The sequence below is a fragment of the Poecilia reticulata genome, chromosome 20 (assembly GCF_904066995.2).
Source record: "Poecilia reticulata chromosome 20, P_reticulata-male-v2, whole genome shotgun sequence".
Taxonomy (NCBI): domain Eukaryota; kingdom Metazoa; phylum Chordata; class Actinopteri; order Cyprinodontiformes; family Poeciliidae; genus Poecilia; species Poecilia reticulata.
In genome coordinates this window covers 10,586,707-10,602,745 of record NC_088849.1, presented here as the reverse complement: position 1 = coordinate 10,602,745, position 16,039 = coordinate 10,586,707, and the positions used below count along the sequence as shown (strand labels likewise).

Genomic DNA, 16,039 nt, shown 5'->3' with positions numbered 1-16,039 from the left:
GCTAATGCAGGATACAGAAAACAAGAAGTATGCTTACAGACTTAACTTAGTAGTTATATGGCCCAATGTCAAAAACATTAGCAAATATCACATAAATTGATTGATTATAAGGGACAAAAAAAATGTGGAGCAATGACATGTTTACTCAATTTATACTTAGAGATCAGACAGTCTGATTGTTCTGTGATCATTATTATTATTATTATTATTATTATTATTATTATTATTGTTGTTGTTGTTGTGTTTTTTTGTGCGTTTTAGGTAAAGAAAATTCCACTCGGAACATCCGGAGGGACTGAGCTCTTTGTCGCACCGTCGACATCCCTCTCCAACCCTAAAATCTTATCCAAACCCGAGGATCACCATGACCTGACCCTTACCCAGCGGCCCACGTCCCAGTCTCAGATCTGCCCGCATCCCCTTCTTCTCCAGTCCCAGCAGCACCTGTACGTCGGCCCCGGCTGCAGAGCGGGAGACTCCGCAGTCGTGCTCTCTCAACACGGTTCACCTCTCCACCTGTCGGCTGATTCCGCTGGCTCTTCTTCATCTCTGCCAGGTAGGAGTCCAAAGCTAAACCTCGCGCCCCCCGCCACCAAACTATGCCACAGTGGGGGAGAAAATGTAACTCAAATGTCTTGAGCTGGGGGAAAAGAAGAATGGCAGTTCTCACATGCATGGACTCTCTGCTGGGGTGAATGTGCTTTGGGGTAAAGTTAAATAAAGAAAGGGAGCGGAGTTTGCATAAGCAAATGAATGTTTTCTTTGCATGTTTATGTGACAATACCCAACAGATACAATGCACACTTCTTTTAGGCAAATATTTAGGCTGGACACTCAATACTGATTGTTAGTGATAGCATTCCAGTGAATACCATTGCGAATTTCACCTGTGAACAAACCCTTAACGCACCGACATAGAAGGCCCTGGACACGAAGTCCAATTACTGGCTGCTGGAAACTTACACTAAATAACTAATTAGTCCAGCAGTGAGGCCAAGAGATTTATCCCTAAACACGACAACACAGAAAAGCAAACAAATAGATTCATTTCTGTTTATCACGGATAGAAGACACTCAGAATTTAACCAAGAAACATTTTATTTGGTCAGACCTTAGTTAATATGTTTGAGTATAACAAATGTAACTTTGAGACTTAAAACAACAAATAGATTAGTGTCCATTCTAATACATTTTGAATTACTATGGTCCTCTCATGTAAGAAAAAGAGACAGCATGCATTGTACATGTATTTTCAAAAGCTTTTCTCTGTATAGCACAACTAAGATGTGCTGTACATTGTCAAAGACTGCTGCAGGGTTAAGAAGCCCGGCTTGCATCAAATTTGACTTTAGCATTGTTGACAGACTGGTTAAATCTGGAGACAACCTTCTTAGATCTACTCTAAGGAAGTGGCATCCTAACAGCCACAGATCATGTTGATCACTGGGATTGTCTGCCTCTGAGTTAGGAAGCTTATGTTGAATGCAAGTTTTAACTTTGTAACTAAACTATTTAAAGCTGAATACAAACTTTGTCACAGCAAATGACTTTCTCTACCACATAGCTTAGACAAGTTCTCAACTTTTATTATGTTCAGCAGCTAAAAAAACAAATGAAACAAAAAAAAAAACACAGATACAAGTTAGTTTAAATTCTAAAATTTTTTTAACATCACTTTACTGTCATGATCCAAACTACCATATTAAAAAGGAACAAAATAACTGGGATTTAATTCAGACAATAATAATAATAATAATAATAATAATAATAATAATAATAATAATAATAATAATAATAATAAAGAAATGTGTAAATCTATTCTAACGAAGTGATTTGTAAAACATTTCCCTAATAACCACAGCTGAGATGTGCTGTTCATTAGCAGCGACTCCCTCAGGCATAACAAGTCCAGCTTGCTGGAGCAAGTCAGACTTTAGCTTTAGCACTGTTGCTAAATTATTTACTTGAGGATTGAAACTTAAATTGTTGCTCCAACAACAAGAAAAACCTTTGCAACCGAAAACAATACAAAAGTTCCCGACTTACCTGTAGATGATTCTTGAATCCATAACAAAACAAAGACATGGTAGACGCATCCGAATAATTGTGAGAATAACATTTTACTGAGAGAACATCTGATTTCAAATGTTTAAGTAAATTTGATCATGTAAACAATGCTAATATCTAATGGTAATATTTAATACCCTCACAGTTTATCAAATTCTTTGTTGAGCAGGTCCTTGGAGGCATCGTGTTTTTCTCTTTTTCTCTCCGTCTTTTTCTTCTCCTTTCTTTCTTTCTTTCTTTCTTTCTCTCTCCTTCTTTCTTTCTTTCTTTCTTTCTTTCTTTCTTTCTTTCTTTCTTTCTTTCTTTCTTTCTTTCTTTCTTTCTTTCTTTGTGCATGTACAGCTCATCTTTATTTAACAGTTCTCAAAAGTTTCTGGGGTGCTCTGCTTTAAACATCACACAGGCTTTTTAATTACAAATGAGTTGTGACAGGTCTGCTGGGTAGCACCCTGGCCCATTTTAAACGTGATGCCGGCTGACAGCTTGGCAGTGTTCTCCCAGCACTGAAACATGTGGAAGAAATTGGTCTTTTACATTTCACAGCTTGTCGCTTCCTCCGCTAGCTGACCTGTGACCCCCCACAGAGATCCTAACACCCACAAGGGAAGTGTCCCCAACGAACCGACTGCATTTCCAAAGAGGGAGAGAAGGAGAGCGAGAGACGCTCTTACTATGCAGGGATTTATGTTCAGCCACATAAAGCAAAATTCGGCGGATCTGCTCGCCGAGGAGAAGAGTGCATGCTCCCCCTCGTGCACGGGCACGCATGGAAACACACGCACGCACACCGCATACACACCTCCTCGCAGTCAGGTGAAGAGGTTGCCGGAGAAGTGAACCCGATCCGGCGAGTGAAATAATGGATCAAAAGGTGTCCCGCACAACACCTCATCTGCGCCGCTCCCTAAGCCAATCTGACGTTTGGGCCTCATTTGCATACAGATCAGTTCAGGTTGCATTACCTCTGGAGTGAATTATGGCGTTCAGATGGGGCGATATGTCAAGGCTGAGCAGGGCGATTGGATGGACAACTTTAACCTAGCCAAAAATGGAAATCCAATTCAGTCAGGGAAAAGAAAAACGAATTATCCCCACCTTCTCCAGTTCTCAGTCAAGTCAGGGAGGTGGGGAGGGGGGGTTCAGACGTTTCCTTTCTATTTCATGCTTCCCCGTTTCTGACGCTGATGTGTGCTGTGGTGGGATCACTTTCTCGGTGCATGTAATGCCCGGATTTTCCTTAATACCCATTTGTCTCAGAGTCGGGACAAGTACATAGAGACCTCTTGTCATTTATAACGTCATAACGCACAAGGCTCGACAGTGAGACATTAAGTTTGCGATCCTGAGGCTTTAAGTTAATTAATCTTTTCATTAAAAAACAGAAAAGAAAAGAGAATCACGACACTTGTCATGTATCAACAGAACCAAACCTGACATCCCAATCTAGAATAATACCGCTGACAAGTTGTGATCAGAGAGTCGGAGCGTTACCGCGGACGTTGTTGTATGTGAACTCATCATTTCGTGTTGCAGGAGAACTTGTAATTCCATGATCATAATCTGATTTACCTCAGATGACTTGCCAGAGCATAATGAAGTGTATTTAGTATTTTGCTGATGCGCTAGAGGCACACTGGGTTAAGTGACCTTTCACATTAACAGAATGATCCAGTTACACTAGGTTTGTTTGAGCCCAAGTGACAAATTAGATCAGTGTCTCATTTCACGACGTCTGTAGTGGATCATTATGAGGACGCCGATGACGCTTTGTTGCTTTTTCAATGAATTTATCTTAACATCAAGCCCCTCATCACTCAAGATGATATCAGGGTCTCCCTTCATCTACAGTCTTGTTTGGAGCATTCTCATTTCAGGGTTCTCTCCCCTTTACTCCCAGTTATCAGACTTTCAGATCATCATATTGTCGTGTCGATCCGTTATTCTGAATGTGCCCTCGGCAAGTTTAGTTTTTAAAAAGAAGAAGAAGAGGGAAATAAAAGATTGTAAGGCTATTCTTGGAATCCCTTAATAAGATTATCACATTTCAAAACCTTTTGTGATGTATGCAAAGAAAGCTGGAAAACCTTTCATGGAAAATAAGATAAATGCTACCCCTAAAACTTTTTTTCTCATTGCAGCCACACCCTCAACTGTTTTTATTCAATAATAAATTGAACAATTGTGAATTTAAAGTTGTTAATTTAGCTGTTTTTAAATATACCAACATCTGCAGATTGTGGCGTGGATTTAATTTCAAGCCCCCGTTTGCTCTGATACAACTAATAAAGTTCAGTCCATACTGACTGATGCCACCAAATTAACTTTCAATTAAATTGTTCATTGTACTTCCAGCTGGTTCTTCCCCTGTATGGAGTGTAACTACAGCTGTTCTGTGGGGGTTTATTAGGCGCTGTTGTTGAACAATGAACTTCTTGAAAATCCACGGACACACCAGACAGGTCAAGAATAAAGTTCTGGAGACATTTAAAGTGGGTTTAGGTTATAAAACAACAGGAAAGTGGTGGAATGATAGCTGCCAGAGAAAATAATCCCTAATAAATGCAGTTCAAAGTTTGCCAAAAGCCCTCTAGGAACCTGGCAAACATGTGGAAAAAGTTCCCTGATCGGATGAGTAAAGTGTTTATTTTTTTCCATCATATCACATCACCACAAGCCCCTCATCACAGAGATACAACATGGTAAGAGTGCTGCTTTTCTTCCGCAGTCACTCTCAATCCACTCTGACTGTAGCTGAGATACTTTGCAAGGAGATATGGACAAAAAGTCTTTTGATTTGCAAAGCTGATTTTACTATATATATATATATATATATATATATATATATATATATATATATATATATATATATATATATATATATATATATATATATATAAATTAAATTGCAGAAAAATGGCTTCAAGATATTGACTTGGAGGGGCTAAGTATAAATGCACAGAGCTATTTGTGGATATATATTTGCAAAAACATTGTTGGAAACCATGTATCATTACCCTTCTGATTCACAAACATAACCTAAAAGAATATACTTCTGCAAAAACATTGAACAAGAGAGCTTGAACACAAATGCACACCACACTTTTCAGATCATATTTGTGTAAAGTTTCCACCAGTGATAAATCATATTTTACGATGCCTTTGCTTTGTGAGCGTCCTCTTAAGTTTTTTGTTGTTGTTGTTGTTGTGATGTGGCAACATTATGAAAACGTTGAAGGGCGTAAATACCAACTCAAGTGTTCAGTTAGTGTCTGCCACTGTAATTAAATTCCAGTAGATTAAAAGTAAACGCGTTCTTGCTTAAAGCAACACCCGCCCTTGCAGCTCTATACGGAAAACTTTAGCACGAGATACTGCCGGGGACTCCGGGGTAATCTGCCAGTTGATAACCTTTGTTTCTCCAGCAAATCTTGGCCAGTCATCATATAAAATTATGGACCTAGGTGAGCAAACGGCTGGTATCTGACTCCGGTTCCGTCTCACCGTAAACACAGTAAAGGGGCCTCCACAGTGGTGCAGCCTTCAGGGCTTTTCCTTCCCTTAACCTGACTTTGTTTGTAAGCTGTGCACTCGTATATTTCTACCCTCGAAAATGCTTGTGCATATATGCAAGTGTCTACATTGATGTCTTTGCCTTTTTGGTGTGTGGGTGCATCGACGCAATGTGTGCGTGTGTGTGTGCGTGTAATGGACGAGCATGGTGTGTACCAGCCTTAACATAGCTCAGAGCACTGGGGGAAGAACAAGGAGTTTGTTGTTGGCCTTGGGTGCCCAGAGAGGCTGGAGTTGTGGCAGCTCCGGTGCTCCGAGTTCACGGACGTAGCCCTTAGCTGTCAAGGCAGTCGATGCTGCCTCCGCACTGGTTTCGGTTCCACAGCATCTGACCATTAGCAAGCGGGGCCACGGTGTAATGAGCGTGCGCGTTCGGCTGCATGGCTTTAGACGCCGTTCGAATCCTTGGGGTGAGGGGGGTCTGAGTCTACGGAGTACGCGCATGGTTGTTGATGCTGCTAATGGCGGCTGTGATTCCTGTGTGTGTGTGCGTGTGTGTGTGTGTGTGTGCGCTCATGCAAATGAAAGGTGGCGACGGGTTGCATCACTCTTTCTCAGGTTGTCTGCACACGCACGGAGACTTTGCTGACTGTGACGAAGTATAAATTAACCCAACAGAGCTCGCCGAGCATTATGAAACACATCATCACGTTTTGCACGTTGCATGTTAAGGATTAATGACACCGTGTGTCTAATTCGATTCCATTATTTTCTCAATGTGTTGTCCTTTTTTAGTTTCTTTAACCTGTTTTATGGCTCTTTAAAATGTTTCAAAGTTCCTTGACAACATTAAGGTACGTTTATGCCATCTACTACAGGAGATGTTAAAATAGAGTATTGTAATATAAGCAAAGCATAAAAACGTAACACTAAAAATAAAAACAATAAAAAATAAAAAAAAAAAAAAAATATATATATATATATATATATATATATATATATATATATATATATATATATATATATACTTCTGTAATATGTGACTTTACAGTGCCTTCAAACTAAAAAAAAAAAAAAAAAACACCTCTTTTTACCATTCACATGTACTACATTTTAGCTGTCAGAAAGATATTTTATGTTTAAGTCATTATTACTGATATATTTAATCCTGTGGCAAGAGAAGAAATGATATCTTCCCCGAGTTTTCCATATGTATTATATAGATGTGATTGGTTTCATGAGGGGGGCAAAAGTTTCACAGAGTGAGATTTTTACACGTATCAAGCTAAGGTTTACTTAATTACAACCTCCAGGCAAAGCAGGAACCCCTTTTTGAAATTCTGTGAATGTTAATATGCTAAATAATGCAGATCCTCGACTCTTCAAGCATGAGACACACATCTGGTGGCTCACCGTTTAAATTACAGCGAGAAAAAGTGAGACAGAAATAGAAAGGGGAAAAGATGGGGGGAAAGAATTAAAGAATGAAAAACACTGCAAATGTGATTTTGCCGAGAAAATGATAAAGGATATAGGTTCAGAAACATTGTTAATTTCTTTTTTTTGGGGGGGGGATGCGGGGGGAATTTTTCATAATTTCTAATTGCATATTTGAAGCATTAAATTACTTGAAGAGTTAGTCTACGCATTATTAAATTATGATAAAATTTAATAGAAATAATAAGTTGTTTGTTATTTTAAGACCTCAAAACTTTTTTTTCTGATTTTATTTCCTTTATTTCTTTCCACTTGATAGAACATCAAAAACAACAATGCAAAGTTTGGACAGTCAAAGATGATTTAAACAAAAATATCTTTAAGGTATGGGTTTTTATGATAGGTAATCTACAGATTTTGCAGTATAGATTTAACAGATTTTTAACAAAGTTTTTCATCGTAGCGTCTACTTAGCAGATTTAGTATACATTCCTTTCCGTTTTGGGATGCAGGGAAGAACGACTCCCCAGAAGTCTTTTCGGGAAGCGCGGTAGAGAAGACCGATCCGTGCCGGGAGAAAGCAGAAGTTGGCTTCCAGTACAAGGTACAGCTGTGATTTAAGGAGATGTGTTTGACCCTTTAAAAATGAAATGCTTCTCCCCTTTTTCCTTCCTCTACCACTTTCCTCCCACTCCTTGCCCCCTCTCTCCACCCTTACTTGCACCTCCCCGGCTTATTATCTGAGATTTGTCAAAATACATTTCACACTAACAGGTATTTTTCAGCCTTCAAAGCCAGTTTTGATCTGCTTGACAAGCCAGAGCAGCTCAAATTCTGTGAAATCAGCAATGCCAGCCAGGCCTCCTTCCTTCCTTCCTTTTTTTTTTCTTCTTCTTCTTCTACTCCCAACCCTTTCTTAACCTGCCTCTTCCTGTTCAACAGAAGACTTAAGCTAAATGAATCAAAGCCTGCATGTTACCTGCTAAAACTTTGAAGTGGTAATTGCAAAATTACCGCTTGTGCTGATCCGGCGTCGCAGGCTCTCGGTCCGCCCCTGCCATTGTGCCTCTTGCAGCGGCCTTTTGTTTGTTGCCATGTTATTGTTGGGGCAGTTTGAAAGTCTGTGAACGACATCAAGCTCGTCTTTCTCTCTCTCTCTCTTTCTCTCTTTCTCTCTTTTGCATTCACATATTTACCTCTCCCGGCTCCCTCCTCCATGCCTTACAAGTCTTTATTGTTTCTAACCTCTTTTAACCGATCTACCAGAGGCTCCTCAGAAGACCATTAATCAGCAATGTCCCGATAAATAAACGAGTTTGTTTATATGAGGTTTTTATTTCTCCGCGACCATTTTTTTTTTCCTCTTCTCTCCCTCTTCCCCACCACTCTGCTCCCCATCTTTAAAAGACCTGGCTAACTCTGTCAAACGTCGCGGTGTGGAACCCAGTTGTCTAATGATTAAGTGAAATGATCTCCAACCTGCCCCAGCCTGGGAGCGCTAGGGATCAGATTTCAGCCCTTCAACCTGCAGTGCAGGCCTAATTAAAATGAATTTTCTCCAGGCAACCCCTTTGCCCACGGGGCAGGAATCCAACTATACGCTGAATCCACTCTTAAGGTATTGCATTAAATTTATTGTGGGAAGACACTGGAGAACATTGTAGTTTATATATCTCCTGCATTTTTCTTTTCTTCTCGTCTCGCTCCTTTCTACCTTTTTATTGTGATCATCACTCTGGAATCCAAGCTTGCTTTGGCAAAGATTGCCCTATGAAAGCGAATGGAGCTTTTATGGGACTCTGCCCATTTACTACTTCCTGGGCCTAGTATACAGCACGAGGGGAGAGACAGAGGGCAGAAAAAAAAATTAAAAAAAGATGAAATAGGGAAAGGTAGAATGAGGGAGGGGTGTTGGAGGAAGAGAGAGAGGCTTCTTATTCCAACTGTGGATCTCATTAACATACATCAGTGTGTATGTCACAACTTCAAGCAGAAAGGCACTAAGCCCACCCAAGGGCAACACAGACAGGCTTGACAGGGCCAGGGAAAGCAAGCCGTTAACATGTTGGCGGCTTAAAAAAAAAGTATCTGCTCCCAAGTACCTTGGTGAAAAATTTTAAATCCCACTTCCTGACTGTGTTTATGATGATGACAGTAAACGGCTTGTGTGCAGGGTAGAAAACAAAACAAAACTGTGCCAGCTGCTCTAACATCACGTATTTAACGCCGGCGTCACTGTGCGCACACTTCCCGAACGAACCCGACTTGAAGGATGGCATGCCGTATGCGATTTCGCCGTCACTCTTGTCTCGCGTCAGTAGAGGCGCGGGTTGAGATATAGGAGAAGCCCCCCAAAATGCCACACACACACACGCACACACACACATTGTCACAGTCACCGTGTGCATCCTCCAAGATAAATTCAAAGGCCTGTTTCCTGCTTTGATTACAAATGACATCCGTATGTGTTCTCCCCGATTCCTGCTCCTCACAGAAGAAGCCAATCAAGAAGACAAATAGCTGCGGCCCCAGCATGAGCGGCAGAAGCGCGCCGCCTCTCCAGGCAGACAAACACAAGATGCAACCAACAGTGGAGAACCTCTCCATGGAGGAGATGGAAGGATATACTTTCTTTCTACAGTAAGTCTCAATAGGTATCCATTCTCATGCTTGGAAAATCAAGATCACATCAACCAAACAAGATGATGATGAGAAAATTCATCATCCACTGTGACTGGGAGAGAGAGAGAGAGAGAGAGAGAGAGAGAGAGAGACTACAACTATTTCCACTGATGATAAAAAAAATGGTTGAAACGTCTTAAAATTAAAAACTTAGGAAACTCTTATCACTGATTAAAGTACATTTACTCCAATAAATGTCTGCTAAGAACGCTGCAAAAACACAAAATCTTACCAAGATATTTTAGTCGAGTTTCTAGTGACAATTTCTTATAACTTTTCAGCAAGCTAAAAGAGCTTGATTTAAGTCAACAATTCCTTAGTATTGATGCAAAAGTGATAGCTACATGTGAAATAATCTGACAAAGGAACAAGACATTTTTTCCCCATGTTATGTGTAAATGTCTTGTAGATTATTTAATTGTTTTTGTTGTATTTCAAGTGTTGTAAGATGTTTGCACTAGAAACTAGAAGAATAATACATGGTTAGTTTTTACAGTAAAATACTTTTTTTGTTAATCACCAGTGAAGGAATCATTTTAAACCCGACTATAAGTTATTCAAGACTAAAGTAATTAAGACACCAGGGTGTAGAGAAACTTCCAGATACATTAAACTAACTAGTAATTTCCTGTCTGTGGCGCGTGACCATGAGAGGGCAGAAAGACCTATTTACCTTAGCAACGCTTCATAATAGGAAAAACAAGAGAACATAAAATGTCAGTAAAACAGAGAGTTGTTATAAGTCAGAAAATGACTCAAAAAATGGTACCTGTGAATATCTACAGTCAGAGAAAAACCTACAAACAAGACGAGGCCTCAAGTTTACCTTGATATCAAGAACAGTGAGCAGGATGACAAAGGAGTTAAAAATGATCTCCTGAGCTCACCATTCGGGATCTGCTGAAAAGAGTGTCATCTTGAGTGTTTCAGATCTCCAGGAGACGATAATAATATTCCAACAGGTAGTTTGGAAGTGATACCAGAGGAAAATCTTTTATTGCCAGTCAGAGATGTTACAGGTTCTTGGTCACATTGCCATTTCGTTCTCTTGTGTTTTATCCTTCTGTGTCGTCTGCGGTCTCGGAAATTCTTCTTTGTCCCAGAAAAACGCTATCAGAAGAACAGCAAGTAAATAATTGTATGTATTTATTTTGTTCATGAAGGTCTCTCTTCTGTCTTCGCATGTATACTACTTCCTTGCTCCCAAAGTACGGCAAAGTAGTTTTGAAACTTCAAAGTTTTTAGGTTTTTTTTGTCCTCAGTGTGGCTTTGAGCATTTCATTTTAATTTAAAAAATGAAAAACAAATAGACCAGAGAATTTCAAACAACTTTGGTCATGTTCATCTGAAGCACCAAGGCAAGGGGCATCAAAACAGCCCAAAAGTGAAATAGTCTATTTCAACTCCAAAGTCACAGGTATTTGTTTTTCATTTGAACTCCCAACTAAATTAAGGGGAGGAGAGGGAGACTCTGTATGTGCAAGAGGAACGTAAAGCAAATTCTCCCGGGAGATTTCAGAGTACCCCTGTTTCTGCATTTCTGGGAGTTTGTAATTTATAGCTGCTGGTCACATATTAAACAAGATCAGAGACTACTCCCTGACATCTTCTGAACATACTCGGGGAATTCGAATGATTACCAGCGTATCCTGCCAACAAATGACGACACAGGGACTGTCTTGGGGGCGTGGGGGTAGAAGCGAATACAAAACGAGCACAGAAGCCGAGCAGACTGCACACAAAGGGACACAATTAAATGGTTTTCACGATTATTCATAGTGCTGCTTTTTTTTTTTTTTTTTTTTTACCTCTGAGCAGTCGTCGGCTGGATGAGACGAGACGCTTGCTGTCAGTTATACACACGAGCTGTATTGAGTAAGAACTTCAGCTTTTCCCTTGACACCCTGTGAAGTTGCTGCAGCTATTGATTTCATCTTTGCGAGCACTCACTTTACAGTAACTCTGAGCTAAAAGCTCCTCCTTGCCCTCACCTAATCAGACTATTAGAAAGGTACAGTGCAAGTGTTAAATTTTTACAACCAAGGCAGAGACACTGCAGTATGAAACTCAAACCGTCTAACCATAATTCCCCCCGTGTTGCTTGAATTGCTGTGGGCTTCTCTGCGACTGCAGGGCTCACAGATATCTGGACAAAAGATTTATTTATTTTTTTATGGATTCATTTTAGTCTTTATTTGCTGTCATTTTATCACCGTTTGTTTTGGCATTGTCTATGCTTTTTTTTTTTATCTTTGAGCGTGCACGAGAGTGTTTGCTTGTGTTTATGTGCTCTGTATATATTGTCTACACGAGTGCACAGGATGTGCACATACACGTCTGCATATTCATGTGCTTTAAGTGCAAAGCAGATTCATACAGCAGTGATTGAGGGATCTTACTGCCATCTATTGAGCCGCACGAGGCTTAGCTCATCGGGATTTTTATGGGGCGTCCTGACACAAATGTGCAAATCAGGGGCTAATGCATAATTAAGCAAACACATGGAAACACAGAGATTCGGATCAGATAGCGTGCAGATGACAGAAATGCGGTAAGATAATGCATTTCTATAAAAGTCAGAGTGGGGACTTCATTCTGCTTGTAAAATAAATGTGCAGGGATGTATTGAGCTTTAATGTGCACTGTACAACCCCATGAAATATTTATGTAAGGGAATAATTTTATTGAAACTGGCCACACAATAGTTTTGGTTTAGATAAGGAAACAAATATTTTATGTGTTCTATGAAAATAAAGACATACGACACAAGACTGATAAACGTGACTATCTCTGAGTAGTCTTTTTCCTTTTTTTTATTTTGTCATGTAAGGATCTTAAACTTCAACATATTTTATCAGAGCACCCAACATAAAGTATCATAATGTGTAATTGTGAAGAGGAAGGAAAATTATATGTGGGTTTTAAGCAGTTTTTTGCAAATAAAGATTTCAACTCCCCTTTATGATTTTTGTTTCCCCCCTAAATATTATTCTGAGAAACCAACTGCCTTATTAAAGAAACCAAATCACTACCAAGAGAGGCCCATGGTATTTCTGGAGAAGCTGCAGACAATCAGAGTTTAGGTGGGAGGAATTGTTGCTCTACGCAAATTTGGTATCGAGAAAAGCCGCAAGAGAACAAAACAAATACATGAAAGAAGGTGTTCAATTCAAGTCGATTTGAATTCAGGTTATGTTTGTACTTCAGATTGCTCTGGTCAAATGAGACTAATGTTTAACTTCTTGGCCTACATGCAAACTACTGTGTGTGGTCAAAACTAATACCCTAAACCCATCATGGCCAAAGTGAAAAATAACGATCTTAGCATCATGATGCGGGGATGCTGTTACTTAGCAGAATCAAGAAAGTTGGTCAAAGTTGCTGTGGAGATGGATGGAGCTTAATGCAAGCAGGATGGCGTCGAGGCAAACCGACATCATGTTTTGGAAAGTCCTAGATCTAAATCTAATGGAAATTTTGTGGCAAGATTTGGAAGCTCAAATTGACGCCGAAGTTCCTAGATCCAAACCCCAAAATGATCAGAGCTAGCTGCAGCAGAAAACGGTTCTACAAAATAGAACAAATGGGCCCGAATGCAAACACAAGCCACACTTTTAAGATTTTTATTCCTAAAAGAACAACAAAAAAAAGTGAAAACCTTCTATCGTTTTTTTCCCCACACATTTTACAATGATGCACTTCTTTGTGATGGTCGGACATATAAGATCCCAAGTTCAATTTACTGAATATTTCAGTTGGTCTGTGACGATATACAAAAAATGATTAAGGGGTCTATTTGTGTCACTAAACAATGTTGTTCAAGATCAGCTTATGTCAACTTTTGAATACTTTTCATATTTCAAGGTCCAAGTTTCTTATCCTGAGGCACAACAATTAGCCTAAAAAAAAAAGAAAATAGACTTGTGTTGAAAGCCTAGATAACACGTCTAATCCATTAAGTCCAACTTCAAAGAAAAACATACAGCACCTTTTACTGCAAGTATTGACACACACAAAGTCAATTCTGGTCAGATGAAAAAGGGGAAAAATATAAAAAGATCCTTTCTTTTTGGTTAAAAATACCATGCCACTGTTAAACAATTGAACATGCATGAGAGATTTCTGCAGACCTTCCAGCCTATTTGATGTTAGCATGTGTAACTTAACTGGCTTTTTTTTTTCCTCTCCTGAATGTTGCCCAGAATAATCAAAGCACTTAGCTCAATACAGTTGCTGTTATTGATTTCAGTGTTTTGGTACTTTTGTAAGAATCTAAACATACTCAGACTCAGATAGTTTGCCAGCATATCGGGATTTTTTTGGCATTCTGAGTTTGACTAAAATCTTTTAAAAAGTAATTACCTGAAGAAATTCTCACATCTTTCCTTTTTTTTCTTCCTTTTGGTCCACTGTACATCACTGTACCTAATCTTCATCCATCAGAGCTTTACAGTCGATTAGCTTTGTATTGTATCCCACCAATGTCACCCAACTATTTTTTTCCTCCTCTGGTTTGAGGAGAGAAAACCTGTTTTAATCAAAGTCATTCTCACATAGCAATTAGATCTAATTAGTCCAATTACCAAGATTCTAATTACATTAAAATATACCCCCTAAATCTCATATCAATTATAGTATGTGTGACGTGTCCTGGTCTGGAGACAGGAAAAGACAATGAGTAGAGACAAGAGCTTGGCGGAAGCTACAGAAAGAGGAGCGTCCTCGTCCTCCAGAGGACACACAGCAGCAGGCTCCATTAATCCCAAAAGCGTGAATTAGAAGACAACGTGGCCAAATGGGGATAAAAGTCACGTAACCTTTATTCAACTCTTGCCTATTCTGAACAATTTCGTCACAGACTGTGATGCTATGATTAGTTACATCCTTGTTTTTCCCGTCTCTGTTGGATTGGTTGTGAATCGCTAGGAAAAGTCTTGGAATTTACTCTGCAGAAGTTCAGTGGCATCAGAGTACCTTGCAGCATGCACTGGTACACGCACACAAAGTCCGACAGATCGACGCAGCGCGCGTCTGTTCTGGTGCGGTGTGACTCTTTAGGTGTACCAGCGAGAACACACACGTTATACACACGCGTGTTCTTGCTGTGGAGTCACAAGGAACACACTGACCTAATTTCCCCCCACTTAGCTCGCCTCGTTGGGGACCAGCGTTCCTCTCCACCCGTTTCCCCCGACTGAGCCTATCAGAGCTCTCCTCTCAGTCTGCGTCTCTGGCTCTCTGTCACTCTGTGCCCTCCATCTGTTTTAGTCTGTATCCATCCATACATACAAGATAAGAAACAAAGTGAGCAGTCACTATGCTCGGAGGTGCTTGCATTGTACTTTTAGTGGATCGGCATCGTGTGCCTTGTATTGAATCTGCATTTTTTTTTTTTTCTGAAGAAAAATCCAAAATACTTGGAGAGAAAGTGAGGAAGGAATCACCAAATCCATGCTGTCAATCTGCTCTGGTTCACAGCTCAGAGGCAAGGGTCAAGTATTTCCACTGCAACGCTGGTAGGAGAGGTGGATAGAGACAATATAAAGACAATCTTGGTCACCTCTAAGGCTCCACTGCTTCCCAGTGCTCTTTCCTTTGCTGAGGGGGCAGGAACTCGTGCGCTTGTCTGCGCGTCCAGCTACGTGTACATATGTGGGAAACCGAGGCCCCTGGCTACCTTGGCCTGGGTGCACATGTCAGGGTTTTTTTTTTGTTTAGTTTTTTTCGTGGCCAGACTTGCCCTGGGTCAACTCAGGCCTCTCAGACATACACACACATACAAAGTCAACATGCTGTTTCCTTTATGGAAAGTAGGACTGTCAGCTCCCTGACAAGCCAACGCCAAATGATTGGTTAATCTGCTGCGAGGTGGGTGTCGGCTGAGAACTGGCTCCGGTCCCATTGGTGGTCTGGGTCAAGTAAGTCTGTTTCCCACTGACAAGTAAGAATGAGTGAAAGACATCGGATGGAGAAAGATGACAGAAACTATTTGTACGGGGTGCGTGATAAATAATAAATCACTTCCGAAGAATCAAAAAAATAGACACAAACACATTCTGTCTTCTGCATAAAAGTGAACCGTTTGGAAAATGTGGTGGCTTTCATGACAGGTGGCTTTCATGACATAACTAACAAATTATAGAATCATGTGTAATCAAGATGTGACATCAGCTTCAGCTTGTAGATTCAAAACAGAAATATGGTTGAGTGTAACTTACTCCAACAGTAATGAATGAAAAATTAACTCAAAAAATGGAAGAGCATGTTGAAGTGTTGAAAGAAAAATCTTAAAACTGTGGCTTACATATGATTTTAGCTCTCCATATGCTGACGAAACAACAAT

General features: G+C 40.0%; 1 protein-coding gene across 4 annotated transcripts in view; it reads left to right on the top strand.

The window, feature by feature from the left end:
• Nucleotides 1-16,039, top strand: part of ofcc1 (orofacial cleft 1 candidate 1) — a 97,889-nt gene that overhangs the window by 34,350 nt on the left and 47,500 nt on the right. For all 4 annotated transcript variants that reach the window (XM_081601504.1, XM_008438696.3, XM_081601506.1 and 1 more), the window contains 3 exons: nt 262-556; nt 7,527-7,618; nt 9,509-9,654. In XM_081601504.1, coding sequence (XP_081457630.1) covers nt 262-556; nt 7,527-7,618; nt 9,509-9,654 — 533 coding nt within the window. The remainder of the gene's footprint in view (nt 1-261; nt 557-7,526; nt 7,619-9,508; nt 9,655-16,039) is intronic.